Source organism: Apis laboriosa, unplaced genomic scaffold (assembly GCF_014066325.1).
Source record: "Apis laboriosa isolate Shangri-la unplaced genomic scaffold, ASM1406632v1 scaffold22_cov146, whole genome shotgun sequence".
Lineage (NCBI taxonomy): Eukaryota > Metazoa > Arthropoda > Insecta > Hymenoptera > Apidae > Apis > Apis laboriosa.
In genome coordinates, this window is record NW_025222414.1 from 1176041 (window position 1) to 1195183 (window position 19143).

General features: G+C 28.3%; 3 protein-coding genes across 4 annotated transcripts; 1 reads left to right on the plus strand and 2 right to left on the minus strand.

The window, feature by feature from the left end:
• Positions 1-67: 67 nt before the first annotated feature.
• Positions 68-4685, minus strand: LOC122713143 (uncharacterized protein C05D11.1-like). The gene is made up of 14 exons (XM_043933357.1): positions 4502-4685; positions 4102-4343; positions 3842-4010; positions 3577-3740; positions 2958-3476; positions 2617-2871; positions 2368-2541; positions 2037-2276; positions 1756-1936; positions 1432-1684; positions 1173-1359; positions 888-1031; positions 494-804; positions 68-342 (listed from the first exon to the last, which is right to left on the minus strand). The coding sequence occupies exons 1-14, from the start codon at positions 4683-4685 to the stop codon at positions 282-284; spliced, it is 3084 nt and encodes a 1027-aa protein (XP_043789292.1). The 3' UTR covers positions 68-281.
• Positions 4507-6594, plus strand: LOC122713144 (serine/arginine repetitive matrix protein 5-like). Of its 2 annotated transcripts, none has more exons than XM_043933358.1 (5): positions 4507-4591; positions 5248-5359; positions 5616-5938; positions 6071-6270; positions 6389-6594. In XM_043933358.1, the coding sequence occupies exons 2-5, from the start codon at positions 5286-5288 to the stop codon at positions 6488-6490; spliced, it is 699 nt and encodes a 232-aa protein (XP_043789293.1). In that variant the 5' UTR covers positions 4507-4591; positions 5248-5285; the 3' UTR covers positions 6491-6594. The 2 variants fall into 2 exon arrangements, with proteins under 2 accessions (XP_043789293.1, XP_043789294.1); XM_043933359.1 differs by lacking the exon at positions 4507-4591 and adding an exon at positions 4715-4820.
• A 1668-nt stretch (positions 6595-8262) lies between these two features.
• On the minus strand, positions 8263-10618 carry LOC122713117 (pro-resilin). Its single transcript, XM_043933271.1, has 4 exons — positions 10610-10618; positions 9294-10175; positions 8792-9113; positions 8263-8396 (listed from the first exon to the last, which is right to left on the minus strand). The coding sequence occupies exons 1-4, from the start codon at positions 10616-10618 to the stop codon at positions 8263-8265; spliced, it is 1347 nt and encodes a 448-aa protein (XP_043789206.1).
• Between the last annotated feature and the right edge of the window lie 8525 nt (positions 10619-19143).

Sequence of the window (19143 nt, forward strand, 5' to 3'; positions counted from 1 at the left end):
AAAAAATATACACGGATATGCGAAATTTATAAAATTATTTAATTATTATAGATATATATATTTTAATCAAATATGTTAATTTCTCATTGTTATTTATGTTAATTTGCGTAAATTAACAAGAATTTTTTAAATAAAAAATTTTTTGAATAAAAAATGTATTTCTTTTTTTTGAATTTGTGTTCAAATAGAAACATTGTAATATATGGTTTTCTTTTAATTTTTTTGAATATTCTTCTAATTAATTATTAATTATTTTATTAATGATAATTATTATTTTAAATTTACCAGTCATTTAAGTAACTTTCTTCAAGAACATTATATGATTTAAGATCGTGATTGAATCTGTAATAAAAACATATAACATACATATATATATATATATAATTTATAATATACTTATATACTATAATTATACTAATTTATAATATTTATAATATACTTATAATTATTAATATTGATATTAATTATATTAATGTAAAAATCATTTACTTACGTTTTAAATGCATCAACTATTTCCGGTACTTTCGATGGATGACATACAACAGTTGTTCTACATTCTTTTGGATCAAATAATGGTTTTAAATATTGTGATGCTATACGATCCATATCCTCAATTGTTACTTCAGATACATGTTGTACCATTTGTTGAGTATAATCGTGTGGTACATTTTTAAAATAAGACAATAATGATTGTTCTACTAAATCACCTACATTTTGTTCTTTTTCAATAATTTCAAATATTAAACAAGATTTTGCTGATTCAAAAAGTAATTTTTCCCATTTATTTTCAAAAATATGAATTTCCTATATTTAATTTAGTAAATAAATAATTTTATTTGTATTTTAAATATCAAATATTTACTTAATTATAATCTAAGCATACTTACTACAATTGATTTTGCTTCTTTATAAGCTGCTATAACATTTGTAGATTTATAAAGTGAAAAATATAATAGGCCGTCATTTGGTTTAGGATAGATAGCATATCCATAAGATAGACCCTGACCTCTAATGAGTTTCCACATAGGACCCTTTTGTAATATTTGTATTTAAATTAAATATTAAATATAATATAATTAAATATTATTAAATTATATTATATTAAATAAATATTAAATTATATATTATATAATTATATTTCTTATATTTATATTCAATTATTATTTATTTACCTCTAATTGAGTTAAATACTTTATACAAACAAGTAAAGGAGCTAGATCTGGACTCTGGTAATCACTTATACATGGACAACACTGACATAAATAGGAAGATTCTATGCTACCTAATCCTGTAACGCATCCTCTAAATGAAATTTCATCTGGAGAATTTATCAATGTAGAATCAGGAATGGCTTCAAGTCTGTATAATTATATATTTACGATTTATATGCAAATATGTAATTTGTAATTTAAATTGTATAAATAAACTAACTTAATCTTGCTTGATGTATCAAAAGTAGAAAAGTAAGTGTTCCATGGATTGTAAACATTTGGTACTTGAGCAGTTAATTTATCCACATTAGTTGCCATGTATAATACCATGTTTTTAGGTATTGTTAACAGTTCTCTAACTGATTCAATTTCAGATACAATTTCTTTTTGTCCTGTTTCATTATTCAAACGTTCTAGAACATTATTAAGAAATTTTTGTTGTCGTAACATACTAGATGTGTAAGGATTGCTATCTAAAAATGCAAAATATTATTATTATTATTTACAATTATGTAATATATAATTCCTCGTAACATTCTTTTACCCTTATTATATATCAGTCCCTTCATCAAATCATTTACTACTTTATTTCCTTGTCTCTTAACTTGAGCAACATCATTTACCATTTTTGCAGCTGTTATTTTCAATCTATCTGGAGTTAATTTAGTTTCATATAAAAGTTCTTTAATCCATTGTACACCTTTTTCATATTTTTCTATTTCAATCTAAAAATAATAGGTATTTAAAATTATTAAATAATTATAGAAAATAATTTATTTAATATAAAAAATTGTTACCTGATAAAAATTAATATAAAAATGTTACCTGAAGTATTAAAAGAGCACTATAGCTATATAATCCACATGAAAATTTCGAAGAATTAATTCCAACTCCAAGTGCAGTAGCATTGTTTGTAGTATCAGCTTCCAATTCAGCTACAATTTCTTCATATGGAATGAGTTGACCATTTCTCATTACTGGACATTCCATTATTATTTCCAGCAATAAAGGAATATAAGGTTTATATTCTTTTTTTACATTTGAAGTATTCATAATAACAAACATCTGGAAAAGAAATATATATAGTCAGTCAAATGATATCAAATAATAAAAAATAATGAATAGATAAAAAAATAATAAACATAATTATACATACATAAACAAAATTTGTATTAACATGATCCAAATATGTATAAAATGGCAATTTTGATACATCAAATCTAGAATGTTGTTTACTCGTTTCTGTTGTATAACTTTTAATGTAGTGAAAATTAATAAGATGAGTAGATGGTATAGGAACAGAACTCAATATTTCATCTGGTACTGGTATCTAAAAATGTATTCATTAAAATGTTAAAAAAAAAGAAATATATATTTATATACACATGAATATAAAATTAAATACATTATTCTTAGCAATTGCTTCTTGCAATTTTCTTTCTTTCTCTTGAAGACCTTCTTTACCTAAATTTTCAATCTGTTTAGCAACACGAACTTTTTCTTTTTCAGTTAATTCATGTTTTTTTTCTAAACTAGGAATTCCTTTAACTATTACAAATGGAGGATCAATAAAATATGTTTTTAACAAATTTAACCAATAAGATTCAGGTTCAGTTTCTAATTTCCGAAAATCTTGTATTTCATTTGTTCTTTGATCCAACTAAGATTATAAAAACAAATATATCATCATTATAAAAATATTTTTGAATAAAATATTTTGTAATATATTCATTTAAAAGAACTTACATCATCCTTAGAATTACCATAAAGTGCATATCCAAAAAGCATATGTGCAACTGAATCATGAGGTTCATTTTCTAAACAACTCAAAGTTTCAAGAATACGTCTATGAACAACTGTTTTCATTCGTTTCATATCAATTCCTTTTTCATATACATCATTCAGTACTTTTAACAATTGATCTTTTATCAAAGGTATTTTTAATTTTGGTACACTTTCAAATTCAAGACATAGTTCAGATATTGTATATTTAGGATAAGAATAACCAACATTACTGGCATATGCATCATCAATTTCAACAAATTCTTTTTGCACTGGACTAACTGATGTATCTGTGAGGTATTTTAAAAGTAATGTACAACCAATAAGATCATACATTTTATTATTAATAGAAGATCCCCTCCATGCAACATTCACTATTCCATTATCTTCATTATCACAAGGATAATATACATCTACATCAACAGTTTTAGTAAGAGATGGTATAGGATTTTGCCAAGGTCTTTTAAAGAAATTTCTATTTCCCTAAAATATTTGTTACTTTTTGACTATGTTATACAAATTGTAAAAAATTTAAAATAAATTACAATGAATGAAATTTAATAACAAATAATTTTACATATACCTTTGCTATTATTTTCTTTTCTATGGTTTGTAATGCTTTAAATACATCTGCATGTTTCACTTGACCAGCGATTACTATTGTTAAATTCTCTGGTCTATAAAATTCTTGATGATATTCTCTAATTTTTTCATTATTAGTACTTTCTCTTAAATTTTTTAATGCTCCTGAAGAAAATATAATATTTTTCTTTTAAAAGCTGTAATATATATTATTTAATATTTCCATTTTAAGATTGTAAAATTTTTAAGAAATTATATATTTTTACCTCCTACATTAGATTTATAACCACATCGTCCAGGAAAAAGTGCTCTTATCTGTTCCATGTATACTAAATATTCTCCAGTAGCTTCTTTTCCTTGCATTTCACAATAAACTACACCTGCATCTTCGCCTTCACCATTAACATGATGTATTTCAGTAAGAAAAGCTGCATCCTAAAAAAATAAACTTTATTTTGTTACTTTATAAATATTTTACAAATATAATATAAAATATTAAAAATTTATAATATATAATATATTATACCGTAAGTAATGGGTAAAGTATATGATCTAAATATATAGGCATTAAAGATAGAAATCCTTCACTTCCAGCAGTTATCATAGTATAAAAAGTAGAATCAATTTGTGTTGCAGCATTGGTACCAGATGCTAAACATCTATTGGCCAATAAGTCCAAAACACCTTTGTATGGATAATCCTCACTACCCAGGAAAACAAGATGTTCCAATGTATGAGGTAATCCATCATCATCATGTGCCTCAGTAGCTAAATTTATAAATGTATATATGTATTAATAATACATATAAATGTATTATGTATATATATATGTGTATAATATATATATATATATATATATATAAAATAATAATATAATATAAACACTATATTAAAATAATAAGAAATATAAAAACAAAAGAAATTACCAAGACAAAAGTAACCATTTACAACAGGTCCCTCAACGTCTGCAATACAAACAGTAATTCCAGTATCTCTGGATTTATAAATATGTACCGGTATTGTATCATTTGCTTTTATTGAATATATAAAATCAAATGCTCCCATGTTTTCTCTTGGTGAATTGTCTACCGGCGCCATGTTATATCTCATTAAATTTCTGCTAACTTTAAAACTTTTTAAAAGCAATACCAATATTTAAATTTTTATATCTGAAGAAATGCAACTTATGTATAAAACAATCGACAAATTATTGAAATTATCAAGAGAGCATCAGAAGTCAAAGATGTACATATATTTCGAATAATACTTTAATTAAACTTCACTCTAGGATATTTAAAATTTTGAATTCTTTTTATAATTTTTGATTAGTAGAATCGAAAAATATTAATCTTAACTATCAGAATTCATTAGTTTAAAAATTGTATGTATGTCACGTTTTTAAGCTATTTTATGGGTTACAAGATGCCATGTTGATCTTTTACACAATCCTATTGGATAATAAAAGTATTTGTACGCGTCAAATTCGAATTTATTTTATTTTCAATTTATGTATTTATATGTATCTTCAAATTCCTTTATGTATTTATATGTATCTTCAAATTCATACAGATAGATAGCGCTATAGTATTATTTGTTTTTTTATCTATTTCTTTATTGCATATTCAAGTATTTCATTGCATTAATACTAATACTAATTGTGAGCTTAACCTAGATCCAGATGCAAAGTAAACAAAAAACCAGGTGACAGTTATGGCAAGATATTCTAGTGAATCAGATTCAGATCATAATAGCAGATATCGACGAAGACGTAGTAGAAGATCTAGGTAAATAATTTAATCCTTTTCAAATTTAGGTGATATAATATATAATATAATATACACGCTTTACCTTATTTATACTTTATTATATTATTTTTTATTTATTTATTTATTTATTTTTTTCGTATTTTACTTCATTGATATAAGTTTAAATATAAAAATATATTATAATTTCCATTAATATATTTAATATCACATTGACATGAAAAACTTAGTTACAAGAAATATATTTATGATATATATTATATATCAAATTTTTCAGATCATCTAGTTCAGATTCTAGTGATTCATCTCCTCATAGAAAAAGATCATCCAAACATTCAAAAACAAAACGTAGACATCGCTCACATTCGAGAAGCAGAGGCAGAGACAGAGATCACAATCAAAAGAGTTATAAAAGTTCTAGAAACAGTAGTTCAAAAGGAAGAGAAAGACATAGATATCATTCTAGGTCTAGATCTTCAGATTGTTCAAAAAGGAAAGCTAGATCTATTTCAAGAGAAAAATCTGGAAGTCGTTCAAGTAGTTCACAATCTAATGTGAAAACTATCGTATCTGAAAAAACTAAAAATGTTTTAATAAAAGGTGAAAATCATCATTATATTATATTACATTATTTTTATTTATATAATTTATAATATTATATAATTTATAATATTATATAAATATAATTTTATAATTAATCATGTTAATCTAATGTTGAATTATCTTTTTTAGATGATTTCCCAATTGAACCTCGTTTTAAAGAAGGTGTATTAGAAGAAATTAATTCTGAAGGTTTTACACCCAAACAATTTTCATCGAGTACAAAGGAAAAAAAGTTTAAAAACATTGTTATAGATATTAACGCAGATACTATACAAGTTCCAACAGTGGCAGAAATTCCTAATGGAACAGAAAGTATTTTTCATTCATCGGTAATATATTCATTTTTTTACTTTTTATATATACATATATAATAAATATATAAATGATATAATAGATATAATATAAATGAATATTATATATTTTATTTTCAAATGCTTTTTGTTTCAGATAATGATCGATCAAGAAGCAAGATTCGATAAATGGGTGAAAAAATTATATACTCTTAGACAAAAAGCTATAGCTGATTTAACACATTCAAATGTGATTTGATAGATGGATAATTTAATTTCGTTAAAATTGATCAATATAAATAAATGTTATTAAAAAAAATGTATTTAATCATATAAGTTAAATTAAAAAAAAATAAATAAGATAAATATTTTATAATTATATTATATTTTACAATTCCTATTTTATAATTCTTTTATAATATTTTATGAATCTTATCTATAAATATTCTTAAAATATTATTTTTTAGAACTTTTTTAAAACTATTTCTTCCTTTAATTTGAATACCAAAAAAAACGTATTTAAAAATACTCAAGAGATTTCTTGATCTTATTTTATTCTTATTTTACCTTATTTTACTTATATTACCTTATACTTGTTAAATGCATTGTTATAGATATTAACAATTTATATTTATAGATATTAATCAAGAAATAGCATTGATATTTATTTCTTATCATATCACATGTTTCATTTGCGGCATTTTCGAAATTGCGATGATTTCAATTTTTTATTCGAACTCTGTCTATTATTTGTTCTCTTTGTTTATAATGATTTTGTGCAAAATTATGTAAGAAATGGTACTACAATATCCGATTTTCTTTATTATTATCTAAAATAAAAAAATATATAATATATATTATGATAATAATATATAATAATAATGTGTATATATAATTATATATATATATATAAATAATAGTAATAGAAACTGATATGTAACATGAGTAATGATGGAATAAAAATAATACGGATCGAAATAAGCATTTGATTTATTATACATCTATTTCCACATATTTTTGAAAGGAAATGAAATAGAAATCTTTATTAGTATGATAATTATATTACAAATAAGCGATTAATATAAAAATATTATTAATGTTATTAGTTCATTCGCATATATGAATAATTTTATAAGCATTCAGACATTTAAAATTAATAATCATATACTTATATTATAAATTTTACGTTTACATAGCGTGAAAGGTGTAAGTAAAAGACTGAACACATTATGGCCTACCGCAATTTTTATTTATGCGGACATTTCTTACTACAGCTACATTTTAAACATTGCTAAATATACATATAATATGATAAATAGTAATAAATATAAAATATATCTTAACAAACATTAAAGATTAGCATACATCTGGTAACGGTTATAAAATTATAGATAAATCATGGAATATTCAAGGACAAATGCTTATTTCGAATATTCTTTCAAAAAACAGAAATATTATAATTAAATTGCAAATGTTAACATAATGCTAATAAATTAATTTACGAGTTTTATCGTATATATCAAAAGAAAAAAAAAAGAAAAAGAAAAAAATTTGTATTTGCTAAATCGAATAAACGATCTTGTTAGTATTATTACCATTTACATATATTCCGTTATAAATGTATATATCGCGAAATTGTACGCAAATAATATCTAACAGTATCGTTTATTTTTAATTGTAAGAACATTAACTTGGAGGTCTTTATGTATATCATACGAATAATTTTATACTAGGAATGATACTGCGTCTGAAACAAACGAAGCATTACAATATTCGTTGAAAACGAATATTGTTAAACGAATGATGATTTTTTTTATTTTTATCGTCGTTCAATTGAAAATATCCTAAAACGATCAAATACATTAGACATCGATATAAAAATTCGATTTGCCTAAAATTATTATCGTTCCTAATACAACTGTGTTTCTACCGTTCCAGACAGAAACTATCCTGTGCATTATAATAAACGTTGCCTCGTGTATTCCCTTTTTGTAATACGCGCAATATATGTTGTTACACCTAGATAAATATTTAATATTGGTATCCTCCATTAGCTGCGGCATCGCCACCATTTCCAGATGGATATCCTCCATTACCATTGCCACCGTTGTTTCCGTTTCTGTATCCACCATTCTCGCCACCTTGTCTTGTGGATGGATATCCTCCTAATTCCATGAAATGAAATTATATTATTATATTTATATAAATGTTGATGGAGAATGAAGATAGAGAATAAAAGATACATACGTATATATATATACATATATATACATATATATATATATATATATATTGATATTTATCTTTTTCGATAAAAAAATAAAATAACATAAAAAGATATTGGAAAAGTTTATATTACACTCGTTATAATCGTGATATAGATTGTATAGATTTAGATATAAACTAACTAGCGTCAGAATTTTTACAGATACAATTTAATTTAATTAATTATTTGTTCATGAACGAGAATCGGGTAATATGATTAAATAAACGAATATTTTCAAGAACGAGCATCTTAATTGATGATTAATTAAAATAGATATCCTATCTGATTACATACCATCACTAAAGTCAGATCCGCCGTTTGGCCTTCCCGATGAATAACCATTACTTGGTCCACCAGTTGGATATCCGTTATCTCCACCATTACCTCCTGGTCCTCCAGATCCATATCCTTGAGAATTTGCTTCACCTTCGTATCTAATTTGAGGTTTAAATCCATCTTGATCAGCTTCGTATTCGACGATTTGTTTTCTACCATCGGGAAGCAGAACATTGAATTCCCCCTGTGCACGATCTCCATCTCTGCTTTCCGTATGGCCATAATCAGCTCCAGATTGCTCGTCTTTCACTTCATAAGAGAATTCGTATTTCGCAGGTTCCTGAATTGATATTGAAAAATATAAAAATAAGAATAAAACATATAAGGATGATAAAAGACAAAGAGAATCGTTATTTTCACTTATATTATAACTTTCGTTAAAAATCGAAGATAACATTGAAAATGATTTATATGGTGTAATGATTTATATCAAATATAATCATTGAAAATAGGGACTCACGTTATTTTCATCTTGTCCATAACCTGCTCCATTACCGTCACCATTACCACCTGGACCGGATGGATAACCACCATTGTCTCCGTTTGAACCTCCAGAAGGATAACCACCGTTACCACCACCATTTCCACCTGGTCCTCCCGAAGGATATCCACCATTGCCACCGTTTAATCCTCCAGAAGGATATCCACCATTACCACCATTATTTCCATTTCTGCCCGGTGCCCCATAAAGTCCCCCAGGTCTTCCTCCGTTTCTTTCAGGAGTACCATAGCTTCCCGATGGTCGTCCCCCATTTCCACCATTTCCACCATTTCCACCGTTTCCACCGTTCCTTCCTGGTGGTCCATAGAGACCGGACGGACTTCCATTTCCACCATTAAAACCATTTCCATTTTCCGGAGGACCGTAGCTACTCGATGGACCGCCACCGAATCCATTTTTCCCATTGCTTCCACCGGCGAATCCATTTCCTCCACCAGGTGCTCCGTAACTGCTAGACGGTCTTCCCGCTCCATTTCCACCGTGTCCATTCGACGGAGGCCCATAAGAATTGGAAGGTTGACCACCACCGAAACCATTTCCTCTACCATTTCCATTTCTTCCACCGTTTGAGCTAGGTCTTCCATTACCAGAACTATCACCGTTATAACCATTTCCACCAGTAGGTACTCCGTAACTGTTGGATAGACCATTTCGACCGTTATCGCCTCCTCCGATCCCATTCTGCCCATCGAAACCAGGTGGTCCGTATACGTTGGACGGTCCTCCGCCTCCTCCCCCATTACCATTCCCAGGACCACCACCGCTAGGTGGCAGATACGAGTTGACCGGTGGTTCGGAACGTACCAAAGTGAGGGCTAAAACGAATACCGCTAATCCAATCTGCAAACACGAACGAAATTTGAACGGATGGTTCGATCGAAAATTGGTTATCTCACGCGATTAGATGGATAGAAAGAAAAAAAAAAAAGTTGGAATCAAGAAAGAATTTTGAAACTCGGAAGAGATTAAACGGAATTTTTATATCAGGAAACGATTATCCTGGCATTTTCGAAACGCTTAATCGCTTAATCGATATTCTCTTAGATTGCTACGATCTACGATATGATGGATAAAATTTCTCTGATATTTCCGGACAATGTCGAATTTAGAATCAAAAGAATAATTCGCATTGAGCAACATTGACGACGCAGAATAGCATTCCACGATGTACGAAACAATCCTCGCTACGCTCTTCGTTCTACTCTCCTCGATGCTTATATCAGTTGCAACAGATATAATTTCCCTCCTATCTCTCTGGATGCAAGTTTTCTCACCTTATACATGGCGAATGAATCGGTGTGTCTTTCCGTACAACAATAAATCTTGATCACCGACTTTTTCCCTCGTTTATCCTTGAGAAGGTGAGTCTCTGGATCACGCGAGGTGCTTCACCACCGCAAGCCTTTCGGATTCTATCTTTTCTTGCTGTGCACACCTTCCGCCGTTGGATGGTGTCGAGGGAATGATAAAGTTTGGTTCTAATCCGCTTTATATATCCCAGGATTCATCCGTGTTTCTAGATCACGGTTTGGTACAAGCCGTAGGTATAGGATTTACAGCAAGGCACCGATGTAACTGTGTCACACGGTGGTGTTGAATCAGTCGGTGACGGTAGTGATGGTGAGCGAAGAAGAAGAGTGGGACCGTAGCAGCCACCTAGAGCCATGGATTCGTTCCATATTTCACGGGTTACGAATCCTATATCGTAACGCAATGCGGCGGCGCATCATTAACTCGGAGCATCATCGCTCCTCTCATGCTCGATCCTCTCCCGCGTCGGATCGCGAGAGCGGGAACGAACAAGGATGCAGGACTTGGCAAGGATACGAACCTTCTAAGGATGCCAATTCGGACCGCTCGTCTTCGTTAACCGGCTTGATTAATACCTCTCCTCTACTATATTCGAATTGGAAACTTTCACGAAATTGTTCGACGCTTTGCCGATTCTTCCATCCAACAACAACCCGGCGAATGAGACATTAAGCAATGGTTAAGCGAGCGAGTGTACTAATTACGAAGGTAACTATCTAATTAAGAGGCAGAACGCGTTGTTTAACGCGTGGTAAGGAACGATGATTGATCGGACGGTTTTGCTCGCTGATTAATTATCCGGTAAATTCGAATCTTTTTTTCGAAGCGTCCAAGCGCGAAGTTGAGGTATCGAAGTTGGGGTGCAACCGCGTCCTCGCGTATAAATTGCGTTTCGATTATGCAACATGGAACGAAACATCTTCTTAGTATATATCTTCTCATATTACATGTTACATGTATGGTGATATTATTCGTATATCCAGCGAACAATATATCGCGATAAGTATTTGGAAAAATTGAAAAAACGAAACCAAACGATCCGCTTAATCGTAAATATTGATATTTTATTATAAACAGTAAGAATCCGAGATTCGCTCTCTCGTGATTCGTAATTCGTAAAAACCGACTTAATTTTTTGACTTATTTTTTTTCCTCAAGTATAAAATGGGAATTTAATCGATGACGAAATCATTGAACATCGGGAATCGAGAATTTCGGGAACAATTTTGTCAATTTCTCCTTCGAGTATCCGAATGCGTCGCGTTCTTCGCGATCATCAATCTAATTTCGCAATCGATAGATAAGTAACCTCCGATGGGTTTGATACAAACCAATTTTTACATCGCGTAATAATACACTTTCCTCCTACTTTCGATTTCGCAATAACGGATTGCCATAACGGGTTGGTCCATTAACGTTCGCTTTACGTTTCGCATCACTTTTGTTTTTTTTTTTTTTTTTTTTTTTTTTTACACTGATGAGCTATTACTTTTACTGCTCGATCAAGCATTTAGATCGCCAAGATAAAAATAATCGTGACAAATATAACAACCGGAAAAATCAATTTTATATCGTTTAAAATTTTATTATATCGTTTTCATTAAATTTTTCGCTTCGAATCATAGTTGTGAAAAAATGTGGAGAGAATTCAATAGACGAGTAATAGATTTTACTCGCATGTTGGATTCAATCCGAGTAAAATTTATACACGATTACGTTACATATTCTTCGTTTGTTCTTCGTTTGTTTTTTCGTTTTTACAAATGGGTTTGACAAGATCTTTAGGTCATTTTTTTTTTTACGATCGAAACGAGAAGAAGAAACAAGGAAAAAAAGAAAGAAGAACCATCTATGTGCACGAAACGATATAACGAAAGATTGTATAAAAAGTTAGATTCGTGTAATTCATCGCGTAGGGAAAACTTGAAAAGGAGAGATGGCAATTAAACCTATTATGTCCCATGCGGTTAAGGCAACGAAGCGACGCGACGCGTCGTGCTTTCAGTCACCGAGACTTTCCCATGCGTTTTTACACAAGTGCGCGTCATTGAAACACGAAGGGGTTAAGAACATCGCTGCTTAAGATGCGCATACGCGAATTCTGATCGACCGATCGAATTCATGCATCTTAATCGTATCTTTTACCATATACCTATGGGCACACGAATGAAACGATTCAAGATGATATTATATCGATATCGATCAAATTGTACGAATCAGTTTTCAGCGCTCCATACATTCGATATATTCGAATCAATTTAATCATTCAAAATGTAAATTTTAATCGAAGTTATAAAATTATCGTATTTTAATTCAGTTTCGTATTTAAAGAAATTATATTACAAGGATCGTTATTATAAAAAAAATAGAAATAAAAAAGGGATAGACTTTTGTATTATTTGTCCATCTATAGAAGAAGAATGTATGAAAAAATCTAAATGTATGAAAATTTTGCAAATAAATTATCGGAAATAATCTCTTGAGACTTCCGATTTTTGTGGAAAATTTCTAATCTCGGTGATTATAGATGATAGGTATTTACGATAGGAATATGATTGAAAAAATTAAATTAAAGCTTGATCGGTTTAATTATTCGGGAAAATAAAATTATATGGAATTGAAATTAGCAGGGGACGCGGTATACGAATTCAACTGTCCAATGTGTACACACGCTCATATCCTGGATGCAGAAAGTTTGTGCAATCGGTGAACTCGTGCTGAATACAGGTGGTGGCAACGTGGGATGTTGGTTAAGATAGGGATACATTATGCAAGATTGCGTCACGGGTTTATTGTATCAGCACCTCATCGTACACGAGTAAGATAGCGCGTCGGGTATCTAAGATTTTTACGATCGGAGAATTTATGGTGTTGGCGAATCCTGAAATTCGTCTTAATCGGTTTAAAACAGTTTCGATTGTATCACAGCCGTGTCCGTTTTATTATAGCTACATCGGCCACGGTTTCGGCCGTTACTCGGAGGAATCCTCTCTGTTCGTGCATAAATCGCATCGCGCAATCGATGACGGTGCCAACCGACTGTTCAGATTTAATAAATGATCGGAGGAGGAGAGGGAGGAGGCCAACAGTTTTACACTTGATAAAATGGATACGCCACGTTGGCGTTGATAGATCGCATCGTTCGAAATTTACTCACGGAATTCGATCGAACGATCAGAAAGATATTATCTTCTCGTGATCGAATGGGATCGATACGATTATACGATTTCTCTAAAAACGCATTATGAACGCGTTCCATTTATCATGTTACTTATCGTGCCTTATATAAAAAAAATAAAAAATAAATAAATAAATAAACGCAAACAAAGATAAACGAAGTGACGAATGGTTGAATTAATAAACTCGAGAAACTGGCTTAATAATTTTTTCGATGATTATCCAGTGGACAGTGGTAGCGCATCAACGAAGAAAGATGGCAAATTAAGAGATAAGCGTTACGCAAAGCAATTGCTCGCTACGCTACGTATGCCGCCCGATTCTTCTTTCTTCTTACTTACGATATAACGTTAACGAGTTATATCCCGCCGTGATTATTAAATCATATCCTAGCTAATTTTTTTTCTTTGCCTTTACCTCCGAGAATCTTATTTCATCGGTGTTTTTCATCTTGTCTCAAAATTTTTACTCATAATTTACATCTTTATGTATTCCTTACGTATCCTACATACATAAATGCAAGATATTATCCATATCGGATAAAAAATAATGATGATTAATTGCCAATTGAAAAAAATTAAGATAAGAATGGGAATGACAACGAATGAAAGATAACAGAGAAGGGAGAAATAAGGGATTAAAGATCAAAAAAATACAGATATCTGTATGAATGAGAAAAAAATTTGATATACGAAATATATGATATATTACAATCGAGGACAACTCCGGTACGTAACTATCTTGTCGACATCATTCTCTTACGATTTCGCAAGATTAATTTCATTTGATCAAAAATTATTGTGATCTCGTTGGAACAAAATATTCCAAAAATGTTTTCCTCCGATAATTTGTTTAAAATTCAGAGATGGAAAAAACTAAGATATATTTTTCCATGTACATCGTAATACGGAAGATTCGTGTCGTTCGCAAATAATTCAACCCCTGTTCCTGTTATTTATGCAACTTGAATGATCGGTTATGCAACAAATAGAGAAACATATCCGTGGCGCGGCATGGTAGTCTAAAAGGACGGATCGCACGTTTACAAATTTAGCAATTCAAAATACGTTATCACGCTATCACGATCGATCGAAACGAGAGTGATAGTTTATCGGTGGATAGACGGCACGTTATAATGGGATGCGATCCGTTCTAAACTGTGGCCATTTATTCCGATGAATCAGAGCGTGCTTTCTCTGAGTGAGCAAATGCGATATACATATACCGACGATTCGATGTACCGGTATATAATCGAGAAGTTTCACCACTTCTCTGTTTGATCTGTGAAAGTGTTGTGGAAGCCTGTGTGTTGTGTCCGAAGATGAGCGCTCGTGCTACAGTTAGGTAATGTTCTTTTGCCTGATCTAATTTACTGTCCCTACATCGATCTACAACTGTCTCGCTGAATTGCAACACTCGCGCCGTTAACGATGCAATGCGCTCATACTTTTCATATATAACGCGATCGGGATCACTTATTGCCGGTTAACGCGCCGCTGTCCTTAAGAATCTCGTCGATTCTCTTTTCTTCTTATTATTCTTCATCATTTTCTCACCATTTTCATTCTCAAAATAATTTTACAATTGAAAAATTAGTAATTACATACATTTACTTCTACGCATTTTAGATAGAAGAAAGATTTCTTAAAAAAACTTTTTACATACGCGTCGAAAACGAAATAACATTATAGAAAGAATATAATATTATATACAGGCTGTTAAGGGAAAAACATATGGTTAGATTCGATGAATTATATTATTTATCTAATTAAATTCTAAATCTAAAAAGTTTGATATATTGAAAAAAAATTGACACACTGCATGTAAGTACTTACATTAATAGTATTTTAATTTTATGTTGCGTCTTGAATTTTATTTAAGTAACATAAATATAAAAAATATATAAATTATCCAAGATTTTAAAAAAATTATTTAAATGAAAATAATTTCCAAATTTTATCATATATGTATTTCATTTTTCTGAAAAAAAATTACATCGTTAAAATCGTGATTAAAAATTTATTAAAAAATTCTGAAAATTTTAAATTAAATTATTTTCGTATATTATATTTTTTTCTTTTTTTTTTTTTTTTTAGGATTCATAGAACTACCTATTGCACAGTTAACGCTTTGGCAAAATTTTCCAAATTATAGACGCTCAACCAATCACTCTCAAACCGTGCGATTATGCACATCAGACTTTGCATTTTTTATTATATTTTCTTTGTCACTACCAACTGTTTCATACGATAATTGTAAATCAAATTTACATTAACATTAATATTTATATTGATATATATGTATGATTTTTATCATTATTGTCATTATTAGTACCATCATTGTCACTATTACTATCAATATCACCTTCGTAATCCCAATCATCACTGTTCCCGTCCTCATCATTCCATTCGTAATCACCGCTACCATTACCATTTTCATTATAATTATCATTTTATTATTTATCATTTTATCACTTTATTTATTATTTAGTTATCATTTTATTTATTATTTTTATTTTCATTCTCGTTATAGTTTTCATTTTCATTCATATAAAATACATATCGTTAATATTCTTCATTTTTTCCAAACATTTCCATTACTTATTTCCATAGATTTAATATTGTTAATTTATTTTTTGATGATTTTTCGATTATATTTCTCGTAATTACTTTCGGATTAATTTTTCGAGTCTTTTTTGTCGTTATAAAATTTTTTTTGTATTATAACTCTTTTTATTTGTTTTTTCAATTTTTTCTCATTCAAAAGAAATTCCCTCATCGATTTCATCTTATTACTAATTCTTTTTCCATAAATTATACAATTATTCATTCTTTTACCTACCATATTTCTTTTTCTCGTAACTTATATTCATCTTTATCATCATTTTTCTCATTATCATCTTTGTCATGATTTTTGCGTTTCTCGCTTTCTTCGTTTTTGACTTTCTTCTTCATTGCTGTTTTTATATTTTATCATTGTCAACTGCGTCGATTTCTTCCTTGTTTATAAGTTTACATACATTTATCGCTAGATAAAAGATATCAATAAAATTATTTCTTTATTTATATTTCATTTTGATAAATTAAAAATTTTGATAATATTAATTTTTATAATATAAACATTATAATATATAATACGTAATAATTTGCGTTATACATATACATACTATGAGATATGTTTTTTCGGTCCAATATTCTTTATCAATGTATGTATAAAACTGTTTATATAAACGATATATAATCCTATCAATCCTAATCCTATCAAACGAGTATAATAATCATGTTTTGCCATTTGTATATTTTCTCATACCATTCAACTTCGTTCATTATTAGGCAGGTCATCTGCTCATCCTTCAGATGTAAAGAATGCAACATAAACGAAATAAATATAAATATTAAAAATATATAAAATAAAATTGTTCTCTTCTTGTACTATTTCTATAAATGCAAAATATTTTTAATTGATAAATATAATTATATCGATATTTATTGTTTCATTATTTCTATATTTTTATGTTTTGTGATTCCTGTCTTTTATTTTTTTAAATTAAAAATAATGAATGAAATGTTAAGTATTATATTAAATATATTTCATTGTATGCAATATATTTTATTAACTTTGATAAAAAAAAATTAAATAAATCTTTAAAACGATTTTCAACTTTTCTTTGATTTATAATTAATAAATTCCAATGTGTTTCGTTTTGAAAAACGAGGATTATGTTTCGTCCAGTTATCATATGCATACTCGTAGAAATCTTCATATCGATCTACAGTTTGATTCATACTTTTCATTAATATCTTTGCTATACTATAATAGAAATATTAAAATTAGATATATTAAAATATATTAATATAAAAGATATTATATATTAAGATATATTAAGATATGTTTATTTAAAAAATTTAAGTATACATAATATAAGATATATACATATAAAATATCTAAGAAATCATTCTTGCTTACCAAAATTTTTGGCAATATTATTGGCAAATTTATCGTTCTTCTTTTAATTTTTCATTAAGTGATTTTTTTTATTAAATTCGATATCCATTATAAATTTAAAGGATAATATATAATTATTAATATTATCAATAATGATGCCAAATATAAATATACTATAAGAATCATTAAAATTACTATCTATGAATCATAGTTGATTCAAAGATTTATTATTAAACAATAAAATTATTTTATATTATATGATTACTTACATAATCCATATCATATTCGTATCATTTTAATGAGACAGTGAAAAAAAAAGTAATAATAAGTATAATAAAAAATCAATCTATAGATGAAATAATTTGCAGATATTCAATATGTAAAATACATAAAATCCATTGCGGTTGTTGAATTTATATGTTTTATATTTACGAAAAACGGAAAATCCCTGAGTTTCTTGATGATAAGCAATGATAATCATATCATGTACATATTTATATCAATTCTGTGTAACATCCTCTTCGTTCGCATAACTTTGACAGAAATGAAATAATGCTACATATTATAATAATATATATATAATGTATTTAAGTATATGTTTAATAATATGTATTTAACATGTAAAATCCTGAAATTCATTGCGTTAAGTAGAAATATGTATACAATAAATCGTATTTATATTTGGACATTATAATTCGAAAGAGGTTATTCTTCTATGATATTTATAATATATATAATAATATTAATGAATGGATTGCTTTTTTAAAATTATTTTTCTTGTAGATAAACATATCAAATTTTTTTTTAATAGAATCAATATGTGATCTATATTTTTTAATAGATATATTGATAGATATTGCATATCATTGTTTATGAAAACCTACTAAACTATTTATAATATTACATAACTATTATATATTTTAATAACTATTATAATATTTTATAATATAATTATTACTTACTTTACGAATTTCTTGTTATATACAATAATATATATATACATATTATATACATATAGATATACATATAGAATATACATATAAATATTCGAATTCAGATTGTTTTATAATATAATATAAATATCCATTTTAAACAAATATTTACTAAATATTATAGAATTATAATATACAATTCTTCTTTTTGATCCTGTAAAATATTTATGGAATTATATTTATTATATATTTAGCCTACCTAAAGCAAAGATCAAAGATTTTTCGAGAATCAGTGCCATCTCGCGTTTGGATCCTGGAAGCTTAGATTCGTTAGTAGGAACATAGAATATGTAAGGAGGTATTTATGACTTTATAAGTAGAAAAGAAGAATAATATTGTGTGAGAAGGATAGAAAAAAAATATATCACTAACTTTGCTTATGC

What these genes read in the sequence shown, in the direction of transcription:
- LOC122713143 (XM_043933357.1), bottom strand. Translation starts at nt 4,685, where the DNA reads ATGAGATATAACATGGCGCCGGTAGACAATTCACCAAGAGAAAACATG. An exon ending in TACTTTACCCATTACTTACG is followed by an intron (nt 4,011 to 4,101) that starts GTATAATATATT and finishes TTATTTTTTTAG; the next exon opens with GATGCAGCTTTTCTTACTGA. An exon ending in AAAAGAAAATAATAGCAAAG is followed by an intron (nt 3,477 to 3,576) that starts GTATATGTAAAA and finishes CAAATATTTTAG; the next exon opens with GGAAATAGAAATTTCTTTAA.
- LOC122713144 (XM_043933358.1), top strand. Translation starts at nt 5,286, where the DNA reads ATGGCAAGATATTCTAGTGAATCAGATTCAGATCATAATAGCAGATAT. An exon ending in TAAAAATGTTTTAATAAAAG is followed by an intron (nt 5,939 to 6,070) that starts GTGAAAATCATC and finishes TATCTTTTTTAG; the next exon opens with ATGATTTCCCAATTGAACCT. An exon ending in AAAGTATTTTTCATTCATCG is followed by an intron (nt 6,271 to 6,388) that starts GTAATATATTCA and finishes TTTTTGTTTCAG; the next exon opens with ATAATGATCGATCAAGAAGC.
- LOC122713117 (XM_043933271.1), bottom strand. An exon ending in ATGGACAAGATGAAAATAAC is followed by an intron (nt 9,114 to 9,293) that starts GTGAGTCCCTAT and finishes ATATCAATTCAG; the next exon opens with GAACCTGCGAAATACGAATT. An exon ending in CGGATCTGACTTTAGTGATG is followed by an intron (nt 8,397 to 8,791) that starts GTATGTAATCAG and finishes TCATGGAATTAG; the next exon opens with GAGGATATCCATCCACAAGA.